The 19,264-nt window shown below is 41.3% G+C and overlaps 1 protein-coding gene across 2 annotated transcripts; it reads left to right on the forward strand.

Moving 5' to 3' along the window:
• Positions 1-2,835: 2,835 nt before the first annotated feature.
• LOC134501876 (placenta-specific gene 8 protein-like) lies at positions 2,836-16,186 on the forward strand. 2 transcript variants are annotated; one of them, XM_063309873.1, is made up of 5 exons: positions 2,836-2,986; positions 10,629-10,745; positions 13,540-13,664; positions 14,678-14,786; positions 15,908-16,186. In XM_063309873.1, the coding sequence occupies exons 2-4, from the start codon at positions 10,640-10,642 to the stop codon at positions 14,780-14,782; spliced, it is 336 nt and encodes a 111-aa protein (XP_063165943.1). In that variant the 5' UTR covers positions 2,836-2,986; positions 10,629-10,639; the 3' UTR covers positions 14,783-14,786; positions 15,908-16,186. The 2 variants fall into 2 exon arrangements, with proteins under 2 accessions (XP_063165943.1, XP_063165944.1); XM_063309874.1 differs by lacking the exon at positions 2,836-2,986 and adding an exon at positions 7,997-8,098.
• Positions 16,187-19,264: the final 3,078 nt, after the last annotated feature.

Genomic DNA, 19,264 nt, shown 5'->3' on the forward strand with positions numbered 1-19,264 from the left:
CTATTACAAAGGGCAATTTCTCCCAATGACTCCCCATCTGCAACGCCACAGTCCCGTGGAGTGGGTTACTGGTTTCCCCCCGGCCATAGTCCCGTCCAGTTGGGTAAAAATCATTGGCCGCTTCAACGGGAACTTAGGAAGCTCTAATGCGGCTACGAGATCAGGGTGCATCAGAGATCGCGAGCAACCCGAGTCCAGCATTGCCCACACTTCCACAGTTCAGGTACTGGAGCCTAATTTTACCTTGACCGTCAGGGTAGGAAAATTCCCACTCACCGAATCGTGGTCACGCCCATCTCCTTCCACCTGCCCTAGGGCGCCGTTCAGGGCAGGTGGCTGGCTTTTCCCACCGGTTGTTCGAAGTCCAGCTGTTCCTCCTCTCCCCCGAATTGGTGGTCATCAGGGTCGTCCTCCGCACGGGCAGCTCTCACCTTCCTTTGTACTGAAGGGGACTTGCCAGACGACTTTCCAGGTCGTTCCTCGGATCTCTTTCTTGGGCACGCCGCTGCACGATGTCCTTCTTTCCCACACCGCAAGCACTGTCCTTTCGCAAAATGGCGTTCTTTCTCCTCCTCCCAACTTTTCGACTTGGGGCGGCTTGGGAATCTCGGGGTACGGACACTTTTACTGAACTTTCCTTGTTTTAATTCTTTATTATGTGCGAATGTCTCTAGGGCGTCTTCAGCACTACCGGCCAGCTGAATCCACCCGTACAACGTTTTCGGATCGTCCCATCCCAACGCCCACCATGTGGTGTCTGGTTCTCCTTCGCCCTCCTCGCACTCTTGCAGTCTGGGTTCTGACATTGCTAGCGTCCCTCTTCACCAAACACTTGGATGGGGCTAGCGGAAAGGTTAAGGGATGATTCTCAGCTTTATGTAATGGTTGCCTACTCCGATATACTCAGTCTCACAAGCCCGGGCTTTAAGATAACTGATTTATTAAAGGAATAGTGTGCAAATACAGACAAAGCTGAGAATAAACGAAAAGCGCGCGAAATACAAATCAAATACTGTTGCTTCAGCCCAACTCCGCCCCGTGCCTCATCGCAGCAACCACCCCATCCCAGATGTCAACCACCGTCATACATCTGCCTGGGAAAGTAACCTTGAATAGAGTTACCAACCCAAACATGCATTCCAGAGATTACAGCCTCGCAGGACTGGAAATTTCCAACAATCAAACACGGGACAGAAGAGTGACATGTGAAACGTTACGATTTATACAGAACATTGAAACGCAGAACATGACAGCCCCTCTCCTTGGAATTGTGTTTGACCCAAGGTCGAGTCAACAGGCACCCTGTTGGCATTCAGAAAAGCTGCCCAGACCTGCCTGTTTCAGAAAGCCCTTGGGGATTGATGGTATGGCAGTCCCCTCCCTACAATAAGAGTTGGTTGCTATTAGCACTGTTTTCTTTAGGATGTCAAAAGCTACGAAGTTGATTATTACTGGGTTTGGTGTGTTGATTTTTTTTCCCCTTGAATTTTTTCTATTTTACTTTCATACTGTTTGTAAGCTGCTCAGAGCTTGTTTGTAACCATTTTTTTTAATGAATGGCGGTAATAAAATAAATACCTAACTAAACCGGTCCAAGAACAATTCTGAAGAAGTTTTCAAGCAGCAGAAAGAAAGGTAGAAAAACAGATACCTCCTTTTCAGGGAAACCTGATGTGTTTGGACCGGACAAGATTTCTATTGTGAAAATACAAGCCCCATAATAGGCCCCTTCCCAATGAAATGTAAAGAGGGGAGGAATGATAAAAAGTAGCAATTAATAAGAAGCAGGAAAAACAAATCTTAACACTACCTACTAATGCTGTCAGGGATGTTCTAGGACGTAGTGTCCTATTTCCTTATAGAAGATATACAAGTGAATCACATTGTTAAAATACAGGCACGTTTTTTTCCCCTGATAAGAGTACTGTCCTTCCGATTGCTAGCTTGCATACTGAAACTCAGCCAGAAAAATGTAGGTCTTCCGCTTCAGAGCAGGAAAATCTTCACTTGCTCTATTTTTGTGTAGGGTAGAGCTAGAGAGCCATTCCCACTGGACCCCACTATAGCACCAACCTGTCCTGGCAACTACTTCTTTCTTCTGGTCCCAATCAAGTTGCATTCATCTTATCAACAGCCCACCAATGAGACAGGATTAAGGTGTCATTATCTGGTGGTACCGTAATTCTCTCCCTTAGTCTGTTGTCCTTATTGAAAGGCAGCTTCAAGATAGGTCAACTCTTTCATGACCCATTCCTTGGAGGAAAGTCAGGTCCCCACTGGGGCTGGACACAGAGGAAACAGGGGCAGGATAGGGATTGGCAATGAGGCTAGCAAATTTTGTACAGGTATTGTTTTTCACTGACTCAAGGATGGGTGAAGAGCAGCTAAACTCAGCAGCAGGAAAAGGACCATAGAAAAGAGCTTTATTTATTTGCTTATATCGACTTATATGGTCACCAATCTCACAAATGCAATTCTGGACAGCTAACAAAAATTAAAACTTTAACCCAAAGGGGGGGAAATGGTCACATGATTTTCAGATTCTAAACCAGGTTTGTATGACTTGTTTGGAAGTTAAGCAATGTTCAGCATCTGGTTTTTAATTGGTCCCATGAATTCAATGAAGTTTCCTCTAACTGGGCAGAAATATGCTTTCCTTCCTTCCTTCCTTCCTTCCTTCCTTCCTTCCTTCCTTCCTTCCTTCCTTCCTTCCTCCCTCCCTCCCCTCTCCATGCAATGTCTGCTTATTTCCTGCTTTTACTTATTTTGTTTCCTTTCAGTATGAATACTATTAGACTCTCAAGCTCTAGTGAGGTATCACTTATCTTCTTGCAAAATACTGTGAACTCAACAGCAGTTATTAACTTCCTGCTAAAGAACCAATTACAGTATCAGAAGGTTACAAAGGCTGGTCAATCCTGTAACTGTCTCTATAGTTACTGTTAACTTCAAAGAAGCAAGATCTCCGTTCCTGTCTAAGCACACGGTAAGTGGCGTGCATGAATCCTATGTCAATCTTTTATAAGACTATTTTCTGTCAATATTCAAAAGAATTTGAGAGTTAACTAGAATTCTCATGGGAGGAAATCTACTCACACTGTAACAAATCTCACTTTCTAAAAACTGCAAAATTAAAAACAAGCCTGTGATTAACTTTGCTTTTCTACACAGTGTATCATTTTAATGGTACAGGTGTACAGATTTGTACCAGGAGAAAGTGGCTTCTCAAATATTTTGTATGACCTAAAAGAAGTTACAAATATAGGTGGGGAAATTTATTACCTACTGCAACAGCTTAGCCAGAAAAGGAGGAAATAGTACGCAAAACTCAGGAAGAATAGGATTGGATTTCAAATAATGTTGGGCTAATGTCACACCTGTGTCATACCTCTGTTTAAGTGGAATTTACTTGTGACTCACAGTTTGCCCAATTGTGCTAAAAATGAAGGGTAGACACTGAGCGGGACAACAAATGTTTGAAACTTAGTCAAGTGAACCTTTGTCATGTAGCAGTCAATCAGTGTGGATTCACTGACACATGTCAACCAGCCAGTTGATGTGCCAGTCATCAAGAGGTGACAATGGATCTGTGCACCAGTTTGGGGATTCTGTTCTAGGCTCCCGGTTAGCTCCACTCTGAGCGGTCCCTTCACAAAGTTATTTCTGGTGTCCCATGCTCCATTCTGGGTTGCCTCAATGAGCTTACCCTGTTTAGGAATGACCCAGCATCTGCATACATGCAACACATTAAACCCAGGTGCTTTAGCCTTGCTTAGTAGTTACGTGGCTTAGGACTTTGTGCAAACCAAGGCTGTTAGTTAGATTCAATGCATTGTGCAAATCCATAAAGTGGATTGTCTCTGTGACTAAATTAAGCATGTGGTTGTCAGAAGGCCAAGACACCTTCTTTTCCCTTTCTGGGTTGGTGCCAAGCCAGGAATTCCAATAAAACAAACCAGATGATCAGTGGAGGTCAAAGTATGTTTATTCAATCCAAAGTTGTAGCTTTGGATAGGCAGCTGTGTCAGGGCTACCTTTCCCTCCCCTTTTTATAGGTTTTTTAGTTTAAAGATCTAGCCAATCATTATCAACAGAATGGAATGTGTTAGCTTATTACAATAGTTCTGCTCTACCAGCATGAACATTTTCCTCCTGTGCAACCCTTCCTTCCTTTCATATTCTGTTAAAACAGAGGTTTCCCTATCTTAAAAGTGAAGGCATATGCCTCCTTATTAATAGTTAAACATATCTCTCTTTATCTAGAGCTAATGGGCGTCTTATCTTTCCTATACATGTGTTTTCTATACGTAAGTTGAGTTTTCCTTTACATGGCTATGCATAAGAGACATGTCTTCCTTTACATGGATATGCTACACAGTGTCTCTATTGTTTCTAATGGAGAAGCCAGCTTTTATACAATGGCATTACTACTGCCTGTTTACTACTGCCTATACAATCTTTATTCCAATACAGTGAAAATACTGCCTGTATTTGGGAGGTGTCCTCTAGCTTAACTAGTGAGAGTAGTGCCCAACTAAATCCAAGAATCCCCATTTTGATTATCTTCAAAGCCTTGATAGTCAATATTGTTGGACAACTACTGTATTCCCAGAGCACAGGTGTTGGGAGGTATAGTTCAGAAGCATGCAAAGGTCCTATCTTTCCTTCTTCAACCATTGTGGAAAATTAAAATGGAGTGCCTAGGCCCAGGCCAAGAAGACTCCAGACTCTAAACCACTTGGAGGTTCCAAGAGCCAGACAGGAGCCTGGCAGTTGCCCAAGAAGGCCACGCAGTAACATTAGTCATGCAAGTCTTCCTGTCATCTGCTTGCCCCGAAAACATTTCCTGTAATGACTTTCTCTGATTATATATACTTTCTCTCTATCTCTTCTTGTTAGCTTCCTGTTCTTTATTAGGACAATTTATTTTTCCTAGACTGCAGGCTTTCACATATCACAAAAAGAACTTCTTGAGAGCATCACATTCCAGGCAGTTCTGCTCTTGGTTGTTTTACATTTTCTTTAGCCACCTTTAATTTTTTTCCCTCCACTTATGGCTCAACATTCCAAGTCCTTTTTCAGTTTCAACCTTCCATCTCTGCATCTTCATCAACCTTTTGCTAGAAAAGGCTGTGGGTACATCTGGAGGACATCTGGGGAAAAGAAGGAAAGGGCCTTCTGCAGATTCATGAATAGAATGGAATATTTATTGGCCAAGTATGATTAGACATAGAAGGAATTTGACTTTGGTGCAAGAGCTCTCAATATATTTACATAACATCAGACATAAACAATAGTAAAGTAATAATGTTACTTACTAGAACTATACAATCAAGAAAGAAAAAAAATTGAAGGAAATAATACAGCTATTAACTAACACACACTCATATTTAAGAGGAGAATTAAGGGACAGCGTACTGCATCTGTTGTCTAACCTATGTTCACAAGTAACAGAGCATTACCGGTCACATCTTAGCAGTCATGTCTTACCATACATTGTCAATCATTGTATCATGCTACATTAATTAGGAGTTCAACAGAGCAATGGCACAAGGGAAAAAAATGTTTTGATGTCTAGATGTTTTGACATACGGTGCTCTGTAGCGCTGTCCTGATGGTAGAAGTTGAAACAGTTTATATCCAGGATGCGAAGGGTCTGCAGATATCTTCTCCACCCTCCTTTTGACCCTTGCAATATTACAGGTCTTCTATAGAAGGCAGGCAGATTGCAACGATTCTTTCTGCAGACTTAACTATCCGTTGAAGTCTATATTTGTCCTGCTTGGTTGCGGAACCAAACCAGACAGTTATAGAAGAACAGATAACAGATTCAATAATTCTTCTGTAAAACTGTACCAAAAGCTCCTGAGATAGATTAAGCTTCCTAAGTTGATGCAGGAAGAACATCCTTTGTTGTGCCTTTTTGACGAGATTTATTTCTTTGCCTGCTGAAAAAAAAGCCCACATGATTATCTTATGGTAGCCATTACTTGATTCCCATTCTTCTACACTGGTTGTTTGTCACCATTTTCTATTCTGCACTTTCCTTTTTGATCTATCTACATGGGTTTCGAACTAGGGGGTGGATCTCAGCTTTTTTAGGCTATTTCTCTATTGCCTAATATAGTTAGGTGGGCAAAAATAGGAAACAGGAAATAAAAAACCAACAAAAACTTGGATTTCCATTTAGGATATAACTATTTTTATCTTGTGATATAACACTGACCTCTTGCTCCTTCCTTCTCATTGAAAGAATAATTAAGAAAAATGGAGTTGTGCTGACCAGCAAAGGGGAAAAATCATTGAAGATCCATATCAAAGCAGCCTTTTCATGAGGAAAAAAAATGAAGGTTCATAAAATAGCAAAGCTCTGCATTTCCACAATCTCTTCATCAGGCAAGATAATAAAAATATCCCCAGGATGGCAGGACAGTGAGGGACAGAATAGGAAGGGGAAATTCTGCAATGTGTCTATCGATTTTTTTTTTTTTTTTAATTTTTCATTGAAGAGAGTTTTGGAGAAATGTTCACAGATGAGTGCCATATTTTGGCAGTTGGACATTCATAAGTTGAACAAGGGTTATATAAATAATTTGTGTTTCACTGTCTGGACATCTCTCCAATTGCAAGCAGACTCCCTGACATCCAGTATAGTTCCTGAAAAAGTTTAGGAGTAGAGTTTAGAGGACCTCTACGGTTCTTTTTTCCCAGTAGCAGTACTACGGTCTTTATTAAAGGAAGACCCACCCTTGATAACTTGGAGATACTCAGTTAAATTAGATATCACCTAATTTCTCTTCCTACCAGTTGGCTAGAGAATTGTCCAATGCCATTTGTAAAACAGTCAGAAGCTGTTCTGAAAGGTGGCTATTTTTATGCTGCCCATTTACTTCATTACTTTTGTTTGCAAGTTACAACAGGAATTAAAAGAGGTAGCCAAAGAGGTAGAGCACTGGATGTACAGTAATTTGTGATTTATTTCAAGCAATAAAGTAATTATTATACCGTGAATCAGAGCAGGGAGGAAACTTCCCTCATTAAGGTTGTCAAGTTATCAGCACTATGATGTCTCAGTACTACGAAGTGGACTGGATATGGGGCTATTTCGGGTGTGGGAAGAGGCTAAATGATTGTTCTCAAGGCTGAATGTGCATGCTCAAAACTGTTGAAATAGTAACTGCTGGCAGTGTGATAATTTGAGGTTTAGAAGAAGCACTAGTAGTACATATTTTGGATCTCTGGCTTTATTAGGCAAGACCCTAAATGAGTTATTTCTCAAGTGTACAATTACTGTATTATCCTCTTCCTCTTCTTCCCTTGAAGTAAGGATGGGCTACCTTCTGTGATCCATCCACATCATCTGGCTCACCTGGCCAAACCCTTCTAACTCTTTACCCTAAACTTTGCATTTTTCCAAATGGAAAAATCCATGAGAGCCAAAGAGACAGGACACACTAGAGAGAAGTTCACCCCCTCCATCCTCCTGCTGTTTGGGAAAGATGTTCATTGACCTAAACACAATCCCATGTGTCGGCTGTCTAACTGGTCAGATAATGGGAAAGAGAAAGGCTTTTCTCCCTTCAGTCACACATCCTTATGCCCTCCAAATTTCCAACCCTGATTTAAAAAATAGAAAAGAAACCATCCAAGAATGTGCAATATTCCCTTTCAAACTTATGTAAATCATAATGCCATCATGAAGTTTGGCCTTTTGTTAAAACGGGACACGCAAGACTTCATCCTTCACTGTGTTTTTTCCCCCCGGGGTTGCAAATGTTAGTCATTTTAACTAGTCAAATTAATCAACTTGAGCAGTCAAATTTTTCCATGATAAATATTAATTCATGCAAATAGGAAAGCCCATAAAAAGTCATAACACGTACAGCATGTCAGGTCCCTCTAGCTCAGCTTTCACTCTCTGACAGCATGTTATCTGGCAGTTAGGGGGATTCTCATCCCACCACATCTGGGTTTCATGTGGTTGGGACAGTCTGATCTAAACTGCATTTCAGTAGGTTTCCTGGATTTTAGGCCAGGCCTACTTTGAAATACCTGAAACTGAAAAGATAACCTTTTCTATACAAGCAATATGCAACCAGTAAGTTCTATTACCGTCCCGTAGAAGGAGGAATTGTTTTAAGAAGATGCCACTGAAGAGCATCCTGCTACCATTTTACTTAGGGCCTCCCCCACTCTTAAACTATCTATGACATCCTCCTTGGAAAGCAAATAATATTGTTTAGCTGCATAAAGACGTGTTGCCTGGAAACTCAGGCATCCCAAGTTTGGCGTGGAGCTGATAAAACTTGGTCCCTGAATTTGGGAGACAGACTAACTTTGCAAAGTGGCTTTTTGCCTACTTGAAAACATGAATCACACAGCAATTCAGGCAAAAGCAAAAGTATTTATTAGGGATGGGGGTGTCAAGTCCTTTCATAGGGTACAGAGACCTTTGGTATACGTGATACATCATAAAGCAAGTAATCAAACAGTAAAAGACATTGATTACGTGTGAGAATTGAACAATAGAAAACGTGGATTCTAGATAACATTCCACAAATGGCAAATTTATGGGTTATGCCACTCCCAGCCGGGTTTCTATCATCATAAAACTTGCAAGTGTGTTCAAGGACTTTCAGAATACGCTCTCTATTGTTTAGTTGCTGAAAAGGCTAGCTTTTACACGTAAAAGAAAGGGCTTTGGGTAAAAGGAAAACATGGTTTCTTGAACTTGAAAAGAAGGCATGGATGCTATGCTTAAATGCTAATATCACCTTTACTAAAAAGCTAATAAGGAAGCCTAAAATTCCAGGTAACAGACCTATTCCCTAAGATATCCACAAGGAAGGATAAAAGTCAAAATGTCAAGCATGCAACACATTTGAAAAGGAACTGGGCTTTGATTGTGTGGTCTTGTTTGCCATCTTGACTTGCTCCCCAGATGGCCCGGCCTGTGCTTGCAGACTACAACAGCTATTTGTTTACCAGATAAAACTGAGCAGTTGTCAGGGCTGACTTTAGCAAAGGAGGAGGAGTAAAAGCTCAGGGAAGAGAAGTCTGTTATGAAAACACTCTGTGTGGGGCCAGAACCACTAAGCTTGACTACCAGTTCTGGGTCCCGTAGTGGTGGGAGAATGAATGAAAGCCTACATGACTGGGCTCTTCAGCTTGGAAGAAGCTGTCTTCCATATACTGTATTGAGATTGCTGGGAAAGCACTAAAAGAATATATTCAAGCTGAGCCTTCAGTTTCCTCTGAGCGTGCCTAATTGCAAGTGTCTGCAGGAAACATTGATAGCAGTCACTGAAAGGTTTATAATACGCTTTGCACACTAGAAATCCATATTAAGATTAAATATACCATTTATCTCTCCTTTATCTAATCTCCACTTTAATGTCTGTTTTAAAATCTCCAGATTATTTCTACCTATTTTTAAACTGTAGGGCAATACATCCTTGGAAATATCAGCAATCAAAAGGTGTGCTGTTTGTGTGTGTACAAGTGTGCAACCAGTAGATTGCCAGTCACTCCTGCAAAGATGGTGGTTGTTTCAAGATATCTCTTATCCTATATAGAGAGTTATTCTGTACCTATCATCCATGTGGGCCCTAATAATCCAGCAAAATTAAAATCCCAGACATTGTAGTTCACTGATGCATCTTTCATACCTATTCCAGGTACATACAAGCCACTTTCCACTTATTTAATAAAAAAAATGAAGCAAGGATCTCCTTATGAGATCTTGCTTCTTGTTTATTCTGGTAGTGATGGTTTAATATTTATCTAGTAAAGGTAAAGGTTTCCCTTGACATTAAGTCCAGTCATGTCCAACTCTAGGGGGTGGTGCTCATCTCCATTTCAAGGCCGAAGAGCCAGCGTTTGTCCGTAGTCATGTGGCCGGCATGACTACACGGAACACCGTTACCTGCCCGCCGAAGCGGTACCTATTAATCTACTCACATTTGCATGTTTTCGAACTGCTAGGTTGGCAGGAGCTGGGACTAGCAACGGGAGCTCACCCCATCACGCGGATTTGAACTGCCGACCTTCTGATCGGCAAGCTCAGCAGCTCAGCGGGGCTTTATTCATGATCTTGTAAATGGTGCTGAAATCCAATAGAGGGCGGCTTCCATAGAGTTTAAATGAAATAAACTCTAAACAAACAAAAGTGATTTCTAGGCCAAAAGCATTTGTTACATTTCTAGTTAACTTGTTCTTAGTAGTTATTTCTCTTGCCCACAAGGAACTCCAGACTAGAGGTATTCTTGGGATATATCAGTGTTTCTCAACTTTGGCAACTTTATACTGAGTGGACTTCAACTCCCAGAATTCCCCAGCCAGCCATGCTGACTAGGGAATTCTGAGAGTTGAAGTCCACTCAGCTTAAAGTCGCCGAAGTTGAGAAACACTGGGATAGATTTAAACATTCATGTATGGTTTAAACCAACACATTCATCATACAGATATTGCCATCCCTTTTGGTATCAAATGTTTTATAGAACCTCTGAAAATGTTCTGCCTGGATATGAAATGGATTCCTTGCACTTAGCACATAAGCATGTTGGTTGGGTTTATTTATTTAACTTCTTTTTTAAAAAAATCCTATTCTTTCTCTCTTTCAGAATTAGGGGCCCTCAAGATGAATCCTCAGGTGGTTATGAGCCAGCCGCAGGTGATGGTGGTCCAACATCAAAGTCCTCAGTGGCAATCAGGCTTACTCGATTGTTTCAATGACTGTGGAGTCTGTGAGTAACCCTGTACATACCTCAGGGTGGAGACAGTTTTAGACTTGTTGGGACTCTTAAGTAAATCTTGGACCAAACACTTTTCCAAACCAGAAGGTTTTCATGCTGGAAATAGATCTCTTTTGTCATTGAGATTATGATGTTTACTGAAGGAAGGGCTCCTGAATTCTGCTTGGGCACAGTAAGATCAATAAAGTCTCTGGAAATAAATTCCATTTTTAAAATTATTATTAAATGAATTGCACCCATGGCTACAAAGGGCCACTTCTGTTTTAACCATATTCGTTCCTACAGGCATGCCTTCAGTTAAGTAAAATGGGCCTTGTGCCAGGTGTGCAGATGATGGTTAGCACAATTACTTGTATCACCTTGCACCATAGACAGATGCAACAGAGGCTCCTTCCAGGAAAAAAAAAAAGTCTAAAGTGTCTCAGTGTGAAGTTAGTGAGAAGACCAGTTCCCCTTTGATGTAATTTTGGAAGAATAAGGGGAAATCCTCCTCATTCTACAGGTCTGTGTTGCTTTGTCTCCTGTGGACAAAAGGTTAATTGAACATGTTAGATATTCTGATGAAACAGTAGAGATGAATTATGCGTGGCCTTTGGCTTCCACTTGTGGTTTTGAATGTTATGCCCCTAAGAAAACTACAAGAATTTTATACCCAGAACTAAAAACTGAAGACAGAGAAAAGCAAAACTATGTGTAACTGCTTTAAGCTGTTTTTTCATCCTGCTACCCTCTAGGGCAGTGTTTCTCAATCTTCGCAAGTTTAAGAGGTGTGGCTGCCAATTCCCAGAATTCCAACTCCCAGAATGCCAGCTGGGGAGTTCTGGAAGTTGAAGTCCACACCTCTTAAAGTTACCAAGATTATGAAACACTGCTCTAGATGCTTGTGATTGTGACTCCCAGAATTGTCAGCTTTATTTCCTGGCTTAGAATCTCTTTAATTCTGCCTTGGGAAAGCCTGCCTTAGAATCTCTGTAACAAGGTCAAGTAGTTTCATAACATTAATTACATCATACTGAAGGCGGTTCCAATCTAGGTCTTTTATTTCTCACTTTGCCCTCTAGTTGACCCTAGGAAATTCATGAGTAAGCAACAAGGAATGTTCCCACTTCCTGATCTTACTTCCCAACATCCAACAGTGGAAAGGTTATTGCCATTTATCCAGGTACCCAGTGCACTTTGTGCAGCAGAAATGTTACATGGCTTGCTGAGATGCATCCATAAATGCCTGTGCCACTGCATTCTGGACCATCTGTAGTTTCTAAGTGGTCTTCAAGGGCAGCCCCATGTATGCACTACAGTAGCCTGTGTGAAAGATGACTAAGGCATAGGTGACCATGAGAGGGGATGTCCTGTACAGGAGAGGTTGCAATTGGCATACCAGATGAATCTAGGTAAAGGCCCCCTGGACACAGCTGCCACCTACTCATTGAGCAGGAGTAGGAGGTCTCCGAAAACTGCATTCCAGTTCTGCCCAGGGGAGTATTACAAGTAGTCCTCAGTTAACAATAACTATTGGGACCAGAATCGATGTCACTAAACAATGCGGTCGTAAAGCACAATGTCATGTGCCCATGCTACTTAGCAATGGCAATTCTGGCAGGCCTGGTTGCCATCATTAAGCAAGGACTGCATGGGTTGTTAAGCAAGGACCACACATGACCATGACTTCCAACTTCCTGCCGGCTTCCCCATTGACTTTGCTTGTGGGAAGCTGGCAGGGAAGGTCGAAAATTGCGTTCACATGACTGGCATTGCAATGGCCAGAATTCCAAGAACCGGTCATAACTACCACTTGTTCAGTGCCATCATAAGTTTGAACAGTTGCTGAATGAGTGGTCATTAACAGAGGACCACCTGAACTACATTCAGAACTCAGGGTAGAAAGTCCTTGGTACTGGGGGAACCTGAGAGAACCTGAAACACACAGCCACTAAGTCTTGTCAGGATTCAGTTTGTCTCTTCCTACCTATCTAGAACCCAACAGCCTTCACGCACTGGGACACAACCTCATTTGGTTGGCCCAGGGTGGAAATACTGTATATAATTGGGAATCATCAGCATGTTCATACCTGACCACATGCCAGCAGTTGACTTTGCCCAGCAGCTTCACATAGTTGTTCACAGGAAGGACAAGAGCATTGAACCCAGTGGCTCACCACATATTAAGGACCTCATTCAACCTCTTTCCTTGTTAATACTGATTGCAACTGGCCTCAGGGAAAGGAAGGGAACACTGCAACACTGTGCCTCCTACTCCTAAACCCCATAGGCAGCCCAGGAGGATACCATAATTGATAGTATTGAAGGCTGCTGAGAGATCAAAGAGAGCCAAGACAGTTGCATCAGATTCTGCCAGAGGTCATCCATAAGTGTGGTCAATGCCATCTCTGTATTTATGTCCCAAACCCAACTGAAAACAGTCCAGATAATCTGCTTTCTCCAGGGCCCTCCAGAGCTGCAATCGAACAGCTTTCCTTAAAAAGGGAAGATTGGAGACCTGACTGACCCAGTTTCCTCCAACATGTTTGGAGGAGATGAAGTTGGGAAAGCCAGCTCCACAATACAGGATAGGGTGGATTGAATAAGTAGCAAAATAGCAGAGAGCAACTGGAATAAATTATCCACCAGTCTAATTCCTACTTGAATTTATAGTTGTTGGTGTTTTGTTTCATAAATAGCATGTGATACTCTCTGGAAGATAAATCTCTCTATGGGGTGATCTTACCATGTATCAACTCTACCTTCTCCCAAATGGTATCTGCAACGGTTTTTCCTTCCTCCCTAGGTCTCTGTGGATCGTTTTGTTCCATGTGTTTGGGATGCCAAATTGCTTCAGATATGGATGAATGCTGTCTCTGTGGCACAAGCATGGCCATGAGATCCGTCTATCGGACAAAATATGGCATTCCGGTGAGTAGAGGATCTTTGCTTCCTTCCTGTTTTCACGTGGATCTTGTAACACCTTTAACCCGGTTGTCAAAACAACCCTTTTCTGAATTTGTACAATGCATTAAATGGCAAAGTAAGCAGAGTGTGTGTTCACACAGCACATAAAATCACAGAAAACCTAGCCAAGGCTAGCCCTAATCAGTCTGAATGCGCTGTATCAGTGCAGCCATTTGGTCTTTAACTGATCTGATTAATTGTGTGGTGGATGAAGGTGAAGACTGTGGTTTCCACCCATAGCAGGGGCATTTTAAGGAGAGAAGCCATGAACACCAAAGAAATGTATAGGGATGTGTGAATCTATCCATTTCAATTTTTCATTGTTATGATTCTATTCAATTTGATTTTTGTAAGTTTTTTTGTGAATCAGATCTGATTTGCTGGACTTGGGTTTTTTTAACAAAAGGTTTTCACCAAAAATCACATGCATCTTAGCTAATATGTCTACAAACATACACAAACCCAGTTGTGTTAACAAGTTTCCTAATATAATGTGTTTTATACAGACTTTCTCTAAGATTATCTATTTTTTTAATTGGTGAAATATATTGCCAGGTTAGGAAAAGGGTGAATTTCATAGTGATAACTTTTAATCTGTGCATAGGTGTAAAAATTTAGAAATTAGGCAGTTTGCATGCAAGTACAAACTAAAAGATTTTTCTTCCTTATCACTAAGAGGATTAAGCATCTCTGCACTGATCAAAATTGCCTTTTCTCAGAGTAGGTATTTCTTTATTTATTAACAAACCAGAGGACTACTTCCAGAGTTGTGAATTTCAAGTCTGAGAATTCTCAGCAATGATGATACTGGCTGGGAACTTCTGGGAACTGAAGGGTACTCTGTATACTGAAATATTCATACATGACATATTTGACATGTGAAGAGCTCCCAACAGTTTCATTTGTTTATGACGGGACTCCCCCATCCACTTCCAAAAAGAACCATTCCGTTTTTAACCTGTTTTTCTGCTTAACAGGGATCCCTCTTGTCTGACTTCTTGGCAGTCCTGTTTTGCCCTCTCTGTTCTTTTTGCCAACTCAAGCGAGACATCAATAAAAGAAAAGACATGGGAATCTTCTAGGAAGGTTGGTTTTACTCACCAGACTTCATGTGCTAAGCCTCAGGCAGACGATCAGAGAAACTAGAGAAGCATTGCAATATGATACAAAAGAGCCATGTATAACTGGAGTACAAACTCAGAGCAGCAACCTCTAAAAATGTAAGAAACCACTCTCCAGAATTCCATGCAGGGAAGTATGACTGAAAAGAGAAGGGAGGACTAGGTTTTGCTGCCAAAGGAGGCATTTTTCATTGCTGAAAGCTGGAACTGGTTAACTGGAAGCGTGGTGGTAGGGAACCCACTGAGACCAAAATGTCCTCCAAAATAATTAATATCCACCATCCCGGGACAGTTGGAAGGTCCCTGGAAAAAAAGGTGGATGCTTGCCTTTTGTCCACCTTTGAATTCTGCCCACAAATTCCAGCAGCAGCAGATAACTGGATCCAACTGTCCTAGGAAATCCCCACAAAGCCTCTTACCACACAGTGGGCATGATGGGAAATTGCTAGATTCTGGCCACCAAGCACCCATTGGTGTGTTTCTGCTGCAGCCCAGTGAATCTGCCATGGCTACCGACAGGAGCAGAGAAGGGGGCTGAGACAACAACACTCAGCTTAGCGTGCCTCCAATCCAGAACCTGCTTACAGTCGTCCCTTCCCATTTTCTCAACCACTTTTCAAATAATTTTGCAGAGAGGGTGAAATCTAACTACCCTCCAGCCTTGTTACTGCAAAACCTGGTCCTCATTGGCATGCAATCCATAACTGTGAGAAGGAAAAACACACCCACAGAGACAGATTCCTCCTTTACCCTCCTTTCATCTTGTAAAAATATTATGTTGAATGAACATTTAAGCTCCAGATGTGGAGCTGGTTTATTACTGTACATATTAGCCACAGGGAACAACAAGAAAGAATGAAAAATGGTTACACTCTTTACTCCTGCATCTTAATTCCAATGAAATATGCCACCAGAACCCTGCCTTCTAACTTTGTATTAGTTAGATATGCTAATATTTGGATATATAGTATTTTTAGCAAAACAAATAGAGTAAAAATTGTTAAAGAATAGAGAAATTTTGCCTGCCCCCACTTAAAAATATTAGAAATGTTTGACCTCTTCTGAATATTCTCTTTTCTCTTTCAGTTCTGGTTGTATTCAGCAGTACATGTCCTACCATCTCAAACTCAACTTATACTTGAGAACTTATACTTCTCAATGATCCTTCATAATCAAACCAAATTGTTCTTTGAAATTATCCCCAGTAAATGTGTTCTCCGCAAGATAATACACTGGATGCCATTGTTCACAAAATAATATGGTATTTTAAGGCATATAATTTGTGCAGTTTTCTTACTGGAAATTAACCTAGAATTAAAACTAAATCTTATGCCATTTACCTATCCTCAATTTGGCAGAAATATAGATACATATATTGACAATAAATTTGCTGTCTGATAGTCAACCCTATCCTGTCTCTGATTCAAGTGAATGCAGTTGGTTGAGGTGGGTGGTGAATGGGTGGTGAAGGGCAATAGCGTCATGGTCCCTGTTCCAATGTTCCTGGAAAACATCGTAATGGGTTCCCATGCCATGGGGCTGACACAAGTTGCTGTACGGGAGGGGGCTGCTCCTGTTCCTTGTACCAGGCTGCGAAGCGAGGAGTAAAGAATGAGGAATGCATGTTTGGGTTATCTCGCCTTGTCAAGGACGTTTCCCGCAGACCAGCAGGAACCGCTAGGGGCACCTGGGGCATGGAATTGTACTGACTTTGGGGGGAGGGATTGGGAGTTGCTTGGGGATTTATTGGGAGACATCCCACGCTTTTACTATTCTCAGCTTTGCTTGTGATCCTGCATACTATTCATCATTAAATCAGATATCCATGAAAGCCCTGTGTGAGTCTGATGGTGATTTTGAATAGGCAATCATTACATAAAGCTGAGAATACTATAAAACTGTTAGCTCCTACCAAGAACCACTTCTTGTGAGGGATTATAGCTAACAATGGCTGAATTGCAAATGAGCGCCGAAGGACCCGAGGAGCCCACCAGCTCAGATCCTTAATAGGCAATCATTACAAATAGATTTTATACACCTTACAGCAACCGTTGGATGCTATAGGCTTAAGGCATATAACTGTCTCAGTTATGGTCTGGGGATGAGATGAAAGCAAGGAGACAGAAGAAAAGAAGGTGTTATTGGGGTATCTCTGTGCCATGTTTAGGGGGAAGAGGGGCCCACAGCAGCCTTCAGATTCATTTTGATTGCAAGCAGAAGCAGTATTGCATGTCCTTTCTGGTTAGGTGTTTATTTTTGGAGAATTGGACAATCAGCTTACAAAACTAGGTTAGCTATTATTTTATGTAGCGCCTGGAATGTATGCAGAACGTTATGATATAAAGTAGAAGAAACAAGTGCTTGTCCCAAATGTTAGGAAAAACAATAAAGAAAAGAGAAAATAGAGAAAATGAGGATAACCTTAGAAGAGAAGCTATTTTCAGTGTTTGGAGAAATGTCTACGGCATGACTTCAGTGGGTGCACAATAGTAACCATTGGGTATATTTAGCAAAGCATAATTTCAAATGAGCATGCCAAATATATGAAAATCCAAAACTGCATATTACTACTACTACTACTATTAATAATGTTATTATGCTAGTTTTGGGAAAGGTACAGTATATAGACAATATGGTAAGTCTGACGCAGTGTAAGGAATGATGATATAAGATGTTCTTCAAATAGATTGGCAGATAGTGCCGATATGAAGCTCAAGAGTTATGTATCAAGACATCCACAGATAGGAAAACATTCATACAACAAAGACATGCCTATTCATCAAACACATACTCTAAACACTCCATAGCCCTGCATCCCAGCGCCAGCTCAAAGGTAAACCAGATGGACATAGGCAAGGACAATCGATTACAGATATACTTGCCCACAACTCTAAACAGACATGCTGTAAGGATTGGAGCTGGTGCGGCTCACCAAAGAAAGCCATTTTTAAAACAAGTATAGAGGGAGATATCTTCAAGACTGGGAAACAAGTAACCACACAGCTGATGACTCAGTGGTTTGAGGAAGGGACCCAGGATTCAAATCTTGGGACAGTATATACCAAGGGCAGGCTCCCTAGGTATCTTTAGATAGGTGATGTCTTGTATGTGTGGGTTCCTAATTATCTGCAATAAATCTACTAGTTTAGTCTTCTTGTCTGCTTTCTTGTGCAAAGCAGAGAATCTAACTTCCATACTTGGTAAAAACAACAACAGCAACAGCAACACTGACTTCTATACATGCAGCAGTGACCTCAGCAAGTCTTCCTGGAAGAAAGAGGAAGCAATGCAAGTTCCCTTTTTCTCCCAACAGCCATATTTCAGATAACAGTTCCCATTCTCATTAGCAATGGGAAAGCAGCAATTTTCTTCCTTGTTGTCAGGAACTGTGTACAGTTTAGTTAAGGGGATCTCCTTGTGTATCGGCATTCTAGAGAGGATGGGTTTGCAAGACTGAGGATGAAGCCTTTGAGATGCAAATATGATTCAACCAACTGGGAAGAAAAATATGTATGTGTATGTGAGAGATTCCAGAACAAACGTATTGAGTCACATTGGATTTCAGAAGAGAAACTGCTGAAAAATGAAGGTGTTTGTTAAAAAAGGAAGGGGAAATTAAGAGAGTTATGTATCTCCAGAATTGTTGGGGATTGCTTAAAATTGTAATAGAACCATTGCTGGAATATATACCACAGTTCAGGAAAGGTCCCACCAGTACAAGAGGATGCCATCATAGTTAGCGATAATGAATATATTAAAAACAGATGCTTTTGAAACTAGAAACTTTGGTCCAGATGAATAAGATGGATTACAAAAAGAGCACAATTCACAAAATAATGACAAAATGAAAGCAAACAGTTCATGGGCTGGCTGGGGAATTCTGGGAGTTGGAGTCCAGACATCTTAAAGTTGCTAAGGTTGAGGAACACTGATTTAGGGTGATTAAAACAAAAAAGGATATGGTCTCAGAGTAAGCAAACAAGGCTAAAATGGGGTCCTTAGGGCATAAAAAAAAAGCTAGCTGGTGGTATGTAACCAAAAAAGGGATCTTGCAAATATCAAACCAGTGACAGATGTAATGGTACTGTATGTGGGAGTGACCTTGGGAGACAGGAGGAAGAGCTGCAGACTAGGCAATGTCAGATAAGAGGCTGCTGAGCCTGCAGAAGGAATGGGAGCATGACAAAAGTCTCAGAAGGGACCCTCCTTAGTTTCTTGGACTCTAAAGATAAGGAGGGAGAGATGTAATTGCAGACTTGCAAAATTCTGTTAATGTAACCTTACAATAAAGATAGAGCTAGTACGCCCGGATGTGCTTGTCTGGATTACCTCACAAGGCTGATACAAATACCTTATTAAGGATCCTGAGGGTGTTCTCTCATTCCGAAAGCACTGCTACCTTGCTTTGTGCTCTGAATATTAACTTAGGCCACTCACCAGCTT

This window comes from Candoia aspera, chromosome 8 (assembly GCF_035149785.1).
Source record: "Candoia aspera isolate rCanAsp1 chromosome 8, rCanAsp1.hap2, whole genome shotgun sequence".
NCBI classification, from domain to species: Eukaryota; Metazoa; Chordata; class Lepidosauria; order Squamata; family Boidae; genus Candoia; species Candoia aspera.